This window comes from Colossoma macropomum, unplaced genomic scaffold, assembly GCF_904425465.1.
Source record: "Colossoma macropomum unplaced genomic scaffold, Colossoma_macropomum, whole genome shotgun sequence".
Classification (NCBI taxonomy): domain Eukaryota; kingdom Metazoa; phylum Chordata; class Actinopteri; order Characiformes; family Serrasalmidae; genus Colossoma; species Colossoma macropomum.
Window position 1 is genome coordinate 35,177,741 of NW_023494790.1, and position 13,053 is coordinate 35,190,793.

General features: G+C 42.7%; 1 protein-coding gene across 2 annotated transcripts in view; it reads left to right on the plus strand.

The window, feature by feature from the left end:
- mpp2b (membrane protein, palmitoylated 2b (MAGUK p55 subfamily member 2)) overlaps positions 1-13,053 on the plus strand; it is a 73,800-nt gene that overhangs the window by 10,920 nt on the left and 49,827 nt on the right. For both annotated transcript variants that reach the window (XM_036573202.1, XM_036573203.1), the window contains exon 2: positions 8,280-8,352. In XM_036573202.1, coding sequence (XP_036429095.1) covers positions 8,322-8,352 — 31 coding nt within the window. In that variant the 5' untranslated portion in view covers positions 8,280-8,321. The remainder of the gene's footprint in view (positions 1-8,279; positions 8,353-13,053) is intronic.

Here is a 13,053-nt window from a genome sequence, read left to right on the forward strand (position 1 = left end):
GAGACTGTACAAGCTGTGTGTGCAGTTGAATGCATGGGTGAACCTTAAAGAAGCTGAACTGAAGTGTATTTCAGTGTATTTCTGTGTGTTTACATTATGGGGCTACTTTGTTGAAAAATAGAACAGCTTAAAAAATAAAAGCTCAAGCTTATACCATCGTGTTTAGAACTTTGAGCCTTGGTATGAATGTGTCACACATCATGTCGGTTTAGTCCATATCAATCGTCAAGGAAGACAGCTGTCAGTCTAATGCTAGCATTGCATCTTGGCTATGGACACAAACTGTTGGCATAGCTGATGTAGATGGCAGTGAACTAAAGAAGTCCTAATATCTTGGGAATCTTTTACATCAGTGTCTGGTCCTGTAATTATTTTTCTTTTTGAGCATTCAGTTTTTGAGCCTCGTTCTCATACATTTTGATAAGTTCCTGGTTTTACCTTTCAAGTCAAATGGATCTGACCAACTGATTCTTTTGATTAAATCCAACTAGTCAGTACTCACAGAGATGATGGACATATGTAAGGTGGTAGGTAAATAAACATAATAACAAATGGGTCAACCAGAGCAGTCGTGGGCTGGAGGTTAGGGAACCAGCCCTGTGACCAGAACGTTGCTGGTTTGATTCCCTAAGCCGACAGTACGTGACTGAAGTTCCCCAGGCGCTGTGGATAGGGCTGCCTACCGCTCCGGGCAAGTGTGCTCACTGCCCCCTAGTGTGTGTGCATTCACTAGTGTGTATGTGGTGTTTCACTGCACGAATGGGTTAAATGTGGAGGTGAAATATCCCCGTTATGGGACTAATATAAGAGTCACTTAAAATAATGTAAATAAACCAAGGTGTGGTCATGCATTATGTTCCCCATGATCCCAGCTGATGCAGAAATTAAGACTAAGTGTGCTACAGTGACACAACCAGTTCCTATTTAAGAAGTCAACAACTTGGATTGGCCCAGCCCAGTGACCTTGTAAGAGTTTAGTAAATCTATCCTGACCTCTGTGGGCTGATGCCTCCTCAAACTACTTTTCCAGCTGTAGCCTGTGTTTCACACAATGTTTGTATTACAGAGGCAGGAGAATCTTACTAGTTCAGATACACAGGCAGATGCTGGATTTTTTAACAAGTTTGACTTGTGGCCATTAAATATTACTGGCTCAAACACCCACCCCTCTCTTCCTAAGGCTGGTAAGGGCATCCTGAGGGGTTTACCTCTGATACCTGGGCAGCAGTTTGATGCCATGGCTAAGGGAGGCATTGAAAAAATGCATGCAACCGAGTCCTGCTATCAGACTATATGACACTCACTGCTACTTTTGCTGCTGAGAGGTGAACCATGACAGCTCCCAGGAAGGACCCCTTGTCTCAGCTGGGAGGTCTGGGAGTGTGGCAACTGCATACGGATTTCCTTCAGTTACACTTTCATCTGCAGCTGAAGAACTATGACTTGGGAATCTGGGAGACTATCCACGATGCCAGGGTCACAGTCCATGTATGCCTGTTGTTGGAGAAGGACTTTTGACAGGTGATACGGTTTCTGCTTCATAGTTGCTGTGGTTAAAGGTGATCCAGGCTTGGCCATTCTTAAGGGCACTCTGTGTTTTCACCCCTGCTCACATAGGAGTCCGATGTGGGATCCGATTTGAGGACTAAACTGGATTTCACCAGCTCTCTATTGGTGATTACCTCATCTAAACGTCGGGGAGAGCCACCTACACTGTCTTCTTTCTGAGGTCTTATCCCATCACTGTGTAAATCAGTGTATTGAATTGCCTTCTTGACAAGCAGGACACTCATTGCTATCTGTTGTACCCTGTCTGAGCTGACGAGACCAGCTTGTCAGACAGAACAATTATTCATTGGCTTCAGTGACAGGAACTCCACTGCCAAAATACAGGCTTTCACAAAGGCTTGGTGAAGGTCGTTTCTGTGACTTGCAAATCTATCTGCCAGCTTTTACTGGGCTCGCCATCTTGCTACTGTGCTTGGAGGGTTTCTACATCAATGGATGTTTTACGGATGTACTTGTCATTTCCCTATGCTCTCTCGGCTCCACAGAGACATTGTGGCCTACCCAGCAGTGTTCCCTAGGGCTACTTCAGCTTCACCCCAGGCAAGTGTCGTTCCTCATGACCTTGTTGGTATTAGTCATCTGCTGTGCTTATGCAGTGCCTCTGGTGGTCAGTAGAAGGAGAATACAAAACTAGTTATGGGTGTTCCTTTGGATGTATGTACAAGCTCTGGATGACCACCAGAGTTGTCTTTATGAGATAAAATCCTGACTTGTACAAGATCCCAACCTGTGCCCATTCAGATAAGAAATATTCAATGTACTATGCACCCACCTCTGAATCATAAAACCACATTTACAATGTAAACTATCATGTTGTTTTTAAGCCTCCTCACATTGCAAAATTAGTCCAAAATAAAATATGACGCCTTTTTGGGGTTACGCTCATGAATCAGAGTACCTGGGATCACACAGAATTTCTCGTGAACAATGATGACTTTAGATCACGTGTCAAGCTACAGTTCTTGTGGGCCAAAACACTGCAGACTTCAGCACGCTACCTCATCACGCACGCCTGATTCAGCCCATCAGCTAATTAGCAAGGCCTTCATGATCTGAATTCAGAGCGTTAGATGAGGGGGAACACTAATCTTTGCAGCACTTTGGCCCGGAACGTCCCCAGCTTGTCATGCTTGCTTTAGATCAACCCAGGCATGACAGGTTATTGGTGCTGACACAACATGGCAAATCCCAAAGAGGCGCTAATTGAAATTAGCGTTATGGCAGTGATGCTACAGTTTGGCTGTTCAGCTCAGCTCTCGTTGGTTATTGAGACAGTTACTGTTCTTCTTGCGTTCCACGCTATTCAGTCATAAATATTGTACGTTTATTATATACGTTTTAGAATCGAGGTGGCCACAACTAGATTCTGCATAGATGAAAGGTAAATACTGGATTATACATACCCCTCACCACAAGAAAATCCAGCAAGATAGTAACTTAAGGCCAGACTGAAATGTTGACACCTTTTGTGACTGTCAGGAGGGTCAAATTGGTCTAAAAATTGGCCCGATTATCCAGTAGGATGGGCCATTAGATGTTTATAAAGCATTTTAACTTGGTTGCATGGTGATTGCTCTAGCAGAGAAGAGTGGCAGCACTGAGAATTAGTCCGCTGAGCTCCAGTTTGCTTTAGTGTCGTCACTTTTGCCGCTTAAAAGAGGAAGGGGAAAAGCAGAGAAGACAGATAGACGGCAGAGAGAGAGAGAAGGCAGTGTTCAGAAGATTGTTCAGAGCTTGACTTCTTAACGTTCTCCACTAGCTGTCTCCCTGAAAGGCTTCGTTTCTTGATGGCCGGAGTATCTTCCTTATGGATTCAGCTTAGTCACGAAGCCACGCAATTACACAAACACAGCTTATGCAAACCCCCTGCTAGGAACTGGTGCAGTTAGTGCTTAAAAACTTCAGTGAAACAGATATTTATGTATCTGTGTGTCTGCATATGAATTTACGACGCAGTCAGGTGGCTCATTTAGACGCTTTAGCGCTGTACTTAATGTTTTGCCTTCATGGAGATGTTTGTGTTTTATAAGTAAGATGTATGTAAGAGTTTGGCCCTTTTAGAGCAAACAAACACACCCGCTAAGAAAACCAGCCCTGCTCCAATAGATACACTATATAGTTTTACTTTTTTCTTATCATGCATGTACAAAGGTTAGTGTTACAGGAGCAAGCTTAGTGACATTGCTAATAGTTCGTTACTTTATCCCAGCAAATCGGTTAAAAGAACAAGTGAAATCCGTGCCTGCATGGATGTTTCAGATCTGCTGGAGAACCTGAAGGTAGTTCTCTTGTCCAGACTGATTCAGCTTAATTTCTATCCTCAGCATTATTATTAGTATTGTTACACACTTCTATAACCTAAGAATAGTTCCATTATTTTGCATTGAAGTCCCTGTAGCTGCTGAATAATAAGCTTTTGTATGTAATTGGATTGTTAAGGGTGGATGTACCATTGTTGGTGGTGGATTTCACTGCAGTCCAGCATCGAAAGTTTAACAGGTTGTCCCCAAACGTGTGTCATCATCATAATCATGTCTGGCTCCCAGAAGACTAGTTGACTAGTTGAAGCCAGGGGGCAGTTGGAAATATGTGACTGTATAATGCAAATTCAAAACTATTACACCCTTAAAATCTGTTGTTAGGACAACAGACTGAGTCTTATCAAAGCTGTGCTTATGAAGTTCTGTCTAAGCTTGGAGCAACACAAAAAAAAGCAATTCTGTTACTTTTTCTTTCCTAAATCCTTTACTTTATGGTGTTGCCATATGGCAATAGTGACTTTCTAGGTGTCTGTTATTCAAGATTCAGTCACAATTTAAAGTAAAAATACCAACCCAAGCTGTGGGAGGTTACAGTTCTTTTCCATAAATAGAACCAATGTAGATTGTGTGGGTTTTATATAAAATGAAGTGTAGTTGTTGCCTTATGACAACAGCATGCGACCCAGTGATTTTCTAAGTGTGTGTAATTCAAGACTCAATCACAATTTAACAAAAAATACTAACTCAAGCTGTGAGAGGTTACCGTTCTTTGTCTTAAATAAAAACAATGTAGATTGCGTGGGTTTTTATATAAGTTTAAATGTAATTGTTGCCATATGGCAACAGCATGCAACCCATAGGGAACACTGGATGTATCATTCATTATGTTCCAAGTTGACTGTGTTTTCATATTCTTATCTGTATTCTTAAAAACATTTATGCATATTTGGCTGTTATTTGCATGTTTTTCATGCTTGGATGATGACTGTGGTTATGTCTTACGGCCGTGTATTGGTTCCCCTTTCAACATATTTTTGTCAATTTTTTTATATTTGGATTGGTTATGCCATTTTTAATAAGAAAAGTCATTAAAAAACATATTATATGTGTATCTCTTAGGTCATAGAGTAAAGGGTTAACATTTTCTGGTATCCATGACAATCAGGCAGAGCCTGTGAAAACTCCGCCCACACCACTATGCTGGTAAGTAATAAGGAGAACTAGCACCGTGTCAGAAAGAACAAATTATAGTGATTCATAGCTTCATTTAGAAATGCCTTTGCCTGAAGAAGTGTTGAAATTGGAGTAATCAGTGGTGCCACGGTTGTTTTGTATTTCTGGTTTGCTGCTGGTTATAATATTGGAGTAATTTGTGACTTGTGTCTTCATTTCATTCAGTATTTATAGTTTGTAATAGCAAATTTACCAATTACTATTTTAATTATTCCTGATCTATTTTACTTCCAGCAAATAAATCCAGAGTAAATCTTCGAGATGAGGTTTGAAGGTGTCGAAAGGTCAGTGTGTGGGATTTTTGAATGGTTCTTCCGCACCTTTCTTCTTTTCTTCGCTTCCGTATCGGTCCGTTTTCTCTCCGTTTTCTGTGTACAGGTCAGCACTGTCATGGCAACCGAAGAACAAAAGTGCTTCCACATCACTGAGATAGTCCCTGCTGTGGACAGTGTGTAAAATTCAGCTCACTCTTGATCTGGTAATTTCCTGCATCATCTCTCTCTCCTGTTTTTTTTTGTCTCCAAACCTCCTCCGTACATCCACCCCCTCCTCGCCCATTCTCATCCCTCTCTTCTTCTCTTTCTCTAACAAAGTGGTAGCAGTGTAACTCTTCAGTCCTGCATCTGTTAACATCTGAGCGGGCTTTCTGAGTCTGGTCTGAGATCAGAGCTCCACCTGAAGGATGTGGAAGCTTCACATATGTAGCCTCTAATCGTAAAACAGCTTAATAAAGTATTGAAATATGCTAAAAAAGAATAGATCTCAAAATTGACCATCATCAGTACAGCCCCCGGGTTTCTTATCCAGGGAAACCATTGTCAATGATCAAAATTAGGCATCTTAGTTATAGTTATAGTATAGTATTAGTTATAGTATATAAAATTTGTAATGTTGGGCCAATCCATATTTTTCCAGCTCCGATCCGATTCCGATTCCAACTGCTGTTACCGAGACAAGTTCCATTATTATTGTTGGTATTGTGTTTAACGTTGTATTTAAGGTGTTTAATCTTTAAATCACTAAGCACATCTGTAATAGAGGCTGCACCTGCACTGCTGGTGTGTGACCCCCTGCACCTTTTCACCTGAAAAAGCGCTCTGTAGTGCACGTTTCTGAGCTCACCCAGTGTACAGTGAGACTTATCAGACACTCTGGGCTCACATCTAAGGTCCAAATATCATGGCTTCAACATGAAACCTCTGTAGGTGTTTGATTAAACTGGTTGTATTGTGCGATGCAGCCGTACTTCCACCCCTCGGCACGCTGGCTTTACACACATTATAAGTAGCAGTTCTGCTTTTTGGCGTTTCCAGACTAAAATATCTCCAAACAAATGACATTTTAGTCAAATCAACAGCTAATGCTATTTGCTCACTCAGTTACAGACTGAAGTTGCCGCGGGTTCATGGTAAGATGGAATGGAATCTGGATCGGTGGTGTGTTTATGTTACATTACAGCAGGTTCATGGTCCAGCGCAAGCTGCGGACTGGAAAACGGATCGGTAAGTGGATCGGTCCTGTCCGTCGGATATCCGATGAGTGAAGTGACGTCAATATCGGACCCGATACCAATATCGGATCGGTCCAATTTCTGTAAACGTTACTGTCTTTTACAGCGGTGCCACAGTGGTTGATTTTCCATTTAAAGACCAGGAATACCCCCTTCTGATGATGTATCTTGAAGGTGGGAGGAGCTTTTGGAAAACAAGCGCTTTCGGGTGGATACGTGAGTGCCACAGTAGCTCTTCTGTTGGTTCGGATCTGACGGGATAGCCTCTGGTGCCCTGGTGCATTGATGAGCCTAGGGTGCCCAACACCCTGTCATCAGTCTGTGGTTTGTCCCTTGATCGGGCCACTGTTGGTAGGCACTCATCGCTCCTGACCTGGAGCACCCTGCAAGCCTTGCCATTTTGGAGAATCTCTGACCCAGTCGTCTGGCCATAATGATTTGGCTCTCGTCACAGTTTCTCAGGTCATCTTGCCTGCCCATTTCTCCCACAACCAACATGCAGACTACGAGAACCAACTGTTCACTTACTGTCTAAGACAGGGGTGTCAAACTAAACCACTAAAGGAGCCATATTAAAAATTCTCGACCAAACAGTGGGCTCAAACTCAAACTGGCCATTGTTTATTCAAAATACTCAAAAACTTCAACAGTAAAATACAGACACTTGTAGTAGACATTGCAATATTACATGAATACATTGAAATATTCAAAATTTAAACAACCCCAGGAGTTCAGTCTTTTAAACCTACCTATCTGCTTGAACTAGACACCTGGCATCCTTTCTTTGCTGCAAGTTCATTAATACTTGGGCTGAATTTCTGAGCTGCTGAGCTGAAGTTTATATTGGCTGACCTGCAGCTGAAATGCAGCTGGTGTGTTTGGTGACATGACTGGTGTGGAATTGTGTAGAATTCTGTAGAACTGAGGTGTAGCTGCTGTGCCATAGATTGTTGCTGGTGTAGGAGAGTCAGAGCGCACATTATGTTGCAGTGCATGCTGGGAACCGTAGTGCAGCATGTTGTGAAACAGGCTAATATTAGTAGAAAATTAAGATACTTTTGCAGGCCGGATAGGATTGTGTCGTGGGCCTGATCCGATGATTATATGTAAAAAGCTATTTATCTGGGCAGTAAGCATTTATTCACTCATACACATAACAATAATACAGAAGGTGGTCATGTTGTGTGTGTCAGTGTGTTGCTTAACTATTTCCAGGCAGTCCAGTGTAATTGGTAATCATCCAGTACCTGCTTTGACTTCATGTTAAATCAAGTGCACTGGTGGCTGGAGGTGTCCAGGAGAAATCTGTCACCAAACTTTGTTCTTCTAACTAGCTGACAAGAACTACTTTTCTGAAAACAAGAAATTCTTATTTTTTTAATATATCTGTGGTTATTTGAATTTATTCCAATGGCATATGGTGATTATACAAGCAAAAACACATCTAATCCCATGATAAATGCTTTAAATAATGCACCTGAAACTGTTGCACAGCACTGTGTATCTACACCAAGGGGGACCTGGGAGAGTTAAGAGTTAAGAATTAAGTTAAGCTGAATTATTTTTTGTCTGGACGCTGCTGAACCTGACCAATGAGCTGCTTAGGAAAACTAGTGCATGTCTACATCTGATCCTTCAGTGAAAACGTGTATATGGTAACCCCTCTCTCTCTCTCTCTCTCTCTCTCTCTCTCTCTCTGTCTTCAGGCAGAAAGCTGTACAAAGTCCTGACAACCCGAGACACCAAAAATGCCTGTTGCATCAGCCAGCTCTGACTCAGGTGAGCCGCCTCCGTCCTCTTTCTCTTTGTTTTCTTCTCTCTGTTCTCCTTTTCCTCTTTGTTTCACAGTTTTATTTTCACGGATTGATTATCTGCTCAAGACTTCCTTCTTATTCTCTGAACTCGAGTCTTTTATTTGGTCTTCTGTTCAAAAGTAACGCTTTGAAGAACCCGTATCATGTTGCTTTTGTTTTTAAGTGATGATGTAAACACCAGAAAAGTTTCAAAGCAGTTCTGATGAAGGCTTAGCATTGGAGTTCTGCTCAAGTTTGAATCCCAGGCATCTGCAGACATGGGCAGCATCTGCTTTATCGTTTGGCGAGCATATGCCTCAGTTCATGCATATATACATCCTTTTCATCTTCCCAGTCCACAGGCCGCCTTGTCGTCAGAGGCTCGGAGGGGAACGCAAAACGCCACATGACCATATGGACGGCCAGTTTGTTAGAGACTCACTTAGTGAAAGAGGAGAGGCGCCTGCTGTGATGAATCCCAGAAGCATTTGGGTTCAGTCTTGAGAACATGTTAGAATGCCCTGAATTTAGCTGTTCACTTTATTAGAGAAACCTGCTTAGTGCTTCCACTCATTGGCCACTTTAGTAGAAACACCTGCCTTGTACTTCCAGTCGCTGGCCACTTTATTAGAAACACCTGCCTTGTACTTCGTCACTGGCCACTTTATTAGAAACACCTGCCTTGTACTTCCAGTCACTGGCCACTTTATTAGAAACACCTGCCTTGTACTTCCAGTCACTGGCCATTTTATTAGAAACACCTGCCTTGTACTTCCACCCACTGGCCACTTTATTAGAAACACCTGTCTTGTACTTCCACCCACTGACACACCTGTCTTGTACTTTCATTCACTGGCCACTTTATTAGAAACACCTGCCTTGTACTTTCACTCACTGGCCACTTTATTAGAAACACCTGCCTTGTACTTTCTCTAACTGGCCACTTTATTAGAAACACCTGGTTTCTACTTTCCCTGACTGGCCACTTTATTAGAGACACCTACCTTGTACTTCCACTCGCTGGCCACTTTATTAGAAACGCCTACTTTGTACTTCCACCCACTGGCCACTTTATTAGAAACACCTACATTGTACTTCGACTCACTGGCCTTTTTATAAGCTCTGCCCATCTTATTGGTCCACTACATTGGTGTACAGTTACAGACTGCACAGTTTATCGTCCCTCTACCCCATTCGTCATTGGTCAATTCCTGACCACAGGACCAATGCGGGCATGGCAGTTTGTGTGGTGCTGGTGTGAGTATATTAGATACAGCAGTGTTGTTGCCAGGTTGAGAGTGGTCAACCACCCAAAAAAAAAGGCAGGAGCGACTCTGTGGTCACTGGTGAAGGGCCAAATGCTAACTGTATATCATCAGATGAGCTACAGTCTCTAAGTGTACACCAGCAAGGTGGAGCTAACTCTTCCAGCCCTAAGCTATGCAGCTGGCTGATATATTTTAGTTGTGTTGCCTCTGAGACTCTCTGAGCATTGGAACACTGCAAGGCGAAAGGAGAAGTGATGTGAAACACATCTTAGATGAGCCACCGTAACTACTGCTCTGCCCAAATGCAATCGCGAGCGGAGTGATGGAGCGGAGTGATTTACATTCACTCAGTGAGAGACAGCTGTGTTATCTTGCTGGGCTCAAGTGAGGTCAAATGCCTTATAAGACATAAAAAACTTCATCACACATAAAAAGTGAAGAGGGTATGAGAGGGAGAGCAAAACATGAATCACTAGAAGTGAAGGAAGGCAAAGCAATAAGAGAGGGAAGAGCAGGTGGAGAACACAGTGAGACTGGAGAGAAGTGAAACCACTGGCTTATCATGGGGTAACAGAGCTATCCGACTGGGTTTTCTGGCCTGTGATATCTCTGAAAGGGGAATTCCACATGTAGTTTTAAATTTCTATATAATTGAGATGTAAAGAAAAATAATTCAGAGTGGTTTGATGTGAAATGGTTAATTTGTAGAGAAATTTACTCAGATTTCCTTACAGTGGTGGTGATAGGACCAGGGGTTGTAAATTTGGCAACACAAATATAGCCATTTTATTCACTATCTAAAACCACCAGTGAACATACACGTGTCTGCTGAGTTTTTGTATGGAATATTAATGGTAAAACAGTGTTAAATCCAAAAATAGATGGTTTCTCTTGGGCCTATTTTGCTTTAGAATGCCATGCATAGTCTTGAGCCTCTGGGGAGTCTGAGTTGAGTCTCGAATCTGGAGTATGAGTCTGGGTTTTGAGAATCAAAGTTGTGTCGCAGATCTCTGGGGTACAACTCTGAGTCCTGTCTTGAGTCTCTGGGGTATGAGTCGACTCAAGGTGGATTGTCTGTGGTGCAGGTCAAGTCTCAGGTCTCTGGGGTGCCAGTCGAGTTTTAAATCTCTGGGGTGCTAGTTGAGTCTCAAGTCTCTGGATTGCAAGTACAGGTTGAGTCTCGAGTCTCGAGTCTCTGGGATGTGAGTCAAGTCTCGAGTCTCTGGGGTCCGAGACCAGGTCAAGTCTCGAGTCCCTGTGGTTCAAGTCCAGGGTCAGTCTCGAGTCTCTGGGGTGCGAGTACTGGTCGAGTCTTGAGTCTCTGGGGTGCGAGTACAGGTTGAGTCTTGAGTCTCTGGGATCTGAGCCCAGGTCAAGTCTCGAGTCTCTGGGGTGTGAGTCGAGTCTCAAGTCTTTGGGATGTGAGTCAAGTCTTGAGTCTCTGGGGTCTGAGTCCAGGTCAAGTCTTGAGCCCCAGGGGTTCGAGCCCAGGTTCAGTCTTTTGTCTCTTGGGTGCTAGTCCAGGTCGAGTCTGATTTGATTGGAAGGTGTAGAGAAGTTTTTACACTTTTCTTCTTCTCAGCTTATTTTCTACATTTTAACTGTCCACCAGCAAGGTCAAGGGAGGGATTTCTGATAAAGTGGATAGTCGGTGTGCAGCACCAGTGGCTCCAAAGTATCTGACAGGGGACCATGAGCACCTTTCAGTTCCACTGCCAACACCTTAAAACTTTTACAATCAGACAACATCTCTACAACGAGACAACCCAAAGGAGCCTAAAGTGAACGACCATCTGGTAACTAGACGTTACTCCTTAGTGCAGTCCAAGAAGGCTTACATGCTGAAATTGAACTGTCCCACCAGTAGAGGATGATACTGGTGCCAAAATAGAAAGAGAACATCCTTGGCAAAATAATACATGAAAAAAAATTGATACCATCTTTTGAGTTCAACTTTGCTTTATCAGTCTGTCATGATCTCTTTCCTCAGAGGGTGAATGACTCACCCAGCTCTGAGCAGTGTTACACGACAAGATGTGCTCACGTATGGCTTCAAAAAATGATTTTAGATTCTTATTTGCTGTCTTTAAAGTCTCAGCTTTTAACGAGTGTTTGGGGAAGCTGCATCGTCTTTGGTTTGGCTTTGGGATCTAGCGTTCGTTCAAAGACTTGGATCTTTCAGGCAGACTCCAACTGTCAGAACAAAGATTTTTGGCAACAAAGAAACGTCGGCAAACAGGGCGGCGTGCTAATAAAAGGGGAATGAGCGAATGGCGTTTGGTAAGTCCGTCCGGCCTTTGCCTTTCTTCTGAGAAGTGTGGCGATAATGAGTCCTTGCACGTCTTCGTTGCCTCGGATTAAGACCGCGCTCTCTCTGTTTTTGTTTATATTTTTTTTATTTCATCTCTGGAAGGATTCAGGGCCTGCAGGGAGAGGAACAGTTCTCCTCCCTTTCCTCTGTTTTCTCGGGGGAGTCGTTACACTACAACTCTCTCTCTCTCTCTCTTTCCCTCTCTCTCGCTCTCTCTCTCGGGCTGGCTCTCAGCTGTGCCAAGATCCCTCAGGGTGGTTGTCAGGCAAAAGAAAGAAAAAGAGAGAGAGAGAAGGGTGTGGCTGTGTTGTCTCTTCTAAACTGACATTGTCCAGCTAAAAGAACTGATGGGATGTGAAAGTGAACCAAGAGTCCTGTCCACTTTTCATCCATCATATTGTGTCTACCGTCACGTAGTACCTATAGCCTATACCTTCGTATAATGCCTACTGTCATATAGTGCCATCAAATTGTCATATAGCACCTGTAGCCTATACCTTCACGTAGTATCTACTGTCATATAGTGCTGTAATATAGCACCTACTGTCATATACTACCTATAGATTATATCTTCATATAGTGCCTACTGTCATATAGTGCATATTGTCATATAGAACCTACGGCCTGCATCTTCATACACTGCCTACTGTCATATGGTGCCATCAGATCCTGTCCACATGTAGTACATATAGCCTGTGTCTTCATATAGTGCCAACTGTCATATAGTACCTACTGACATATAGTGCTGTAATATATCTCATACTGTCATATAGTACCTATAGCCTGTACCTTCATGAAGTGCCTACTGTCATATAGTGCAATATAGTGCTGTAATATAGCACCTACTGTCATATACTACCTGTTGATTATATCTTCATATATTGCCTACTGTCATATGGTGCCATCAGATAGTTCTTGTCCTCAAATAGTACATATATATCCTGTGTCGTCACATAATGCTGTGATTTAGCACATACTGTCATATAGTATCTATAGACTGTACCTTCAAGTGGTGCCTACTGTCATATAGTACCTACTCTTATATAGTGCCATCATATAGTTCCTCTAGTCTATACCATCATATAGTATCTGCCATCATATAATAATA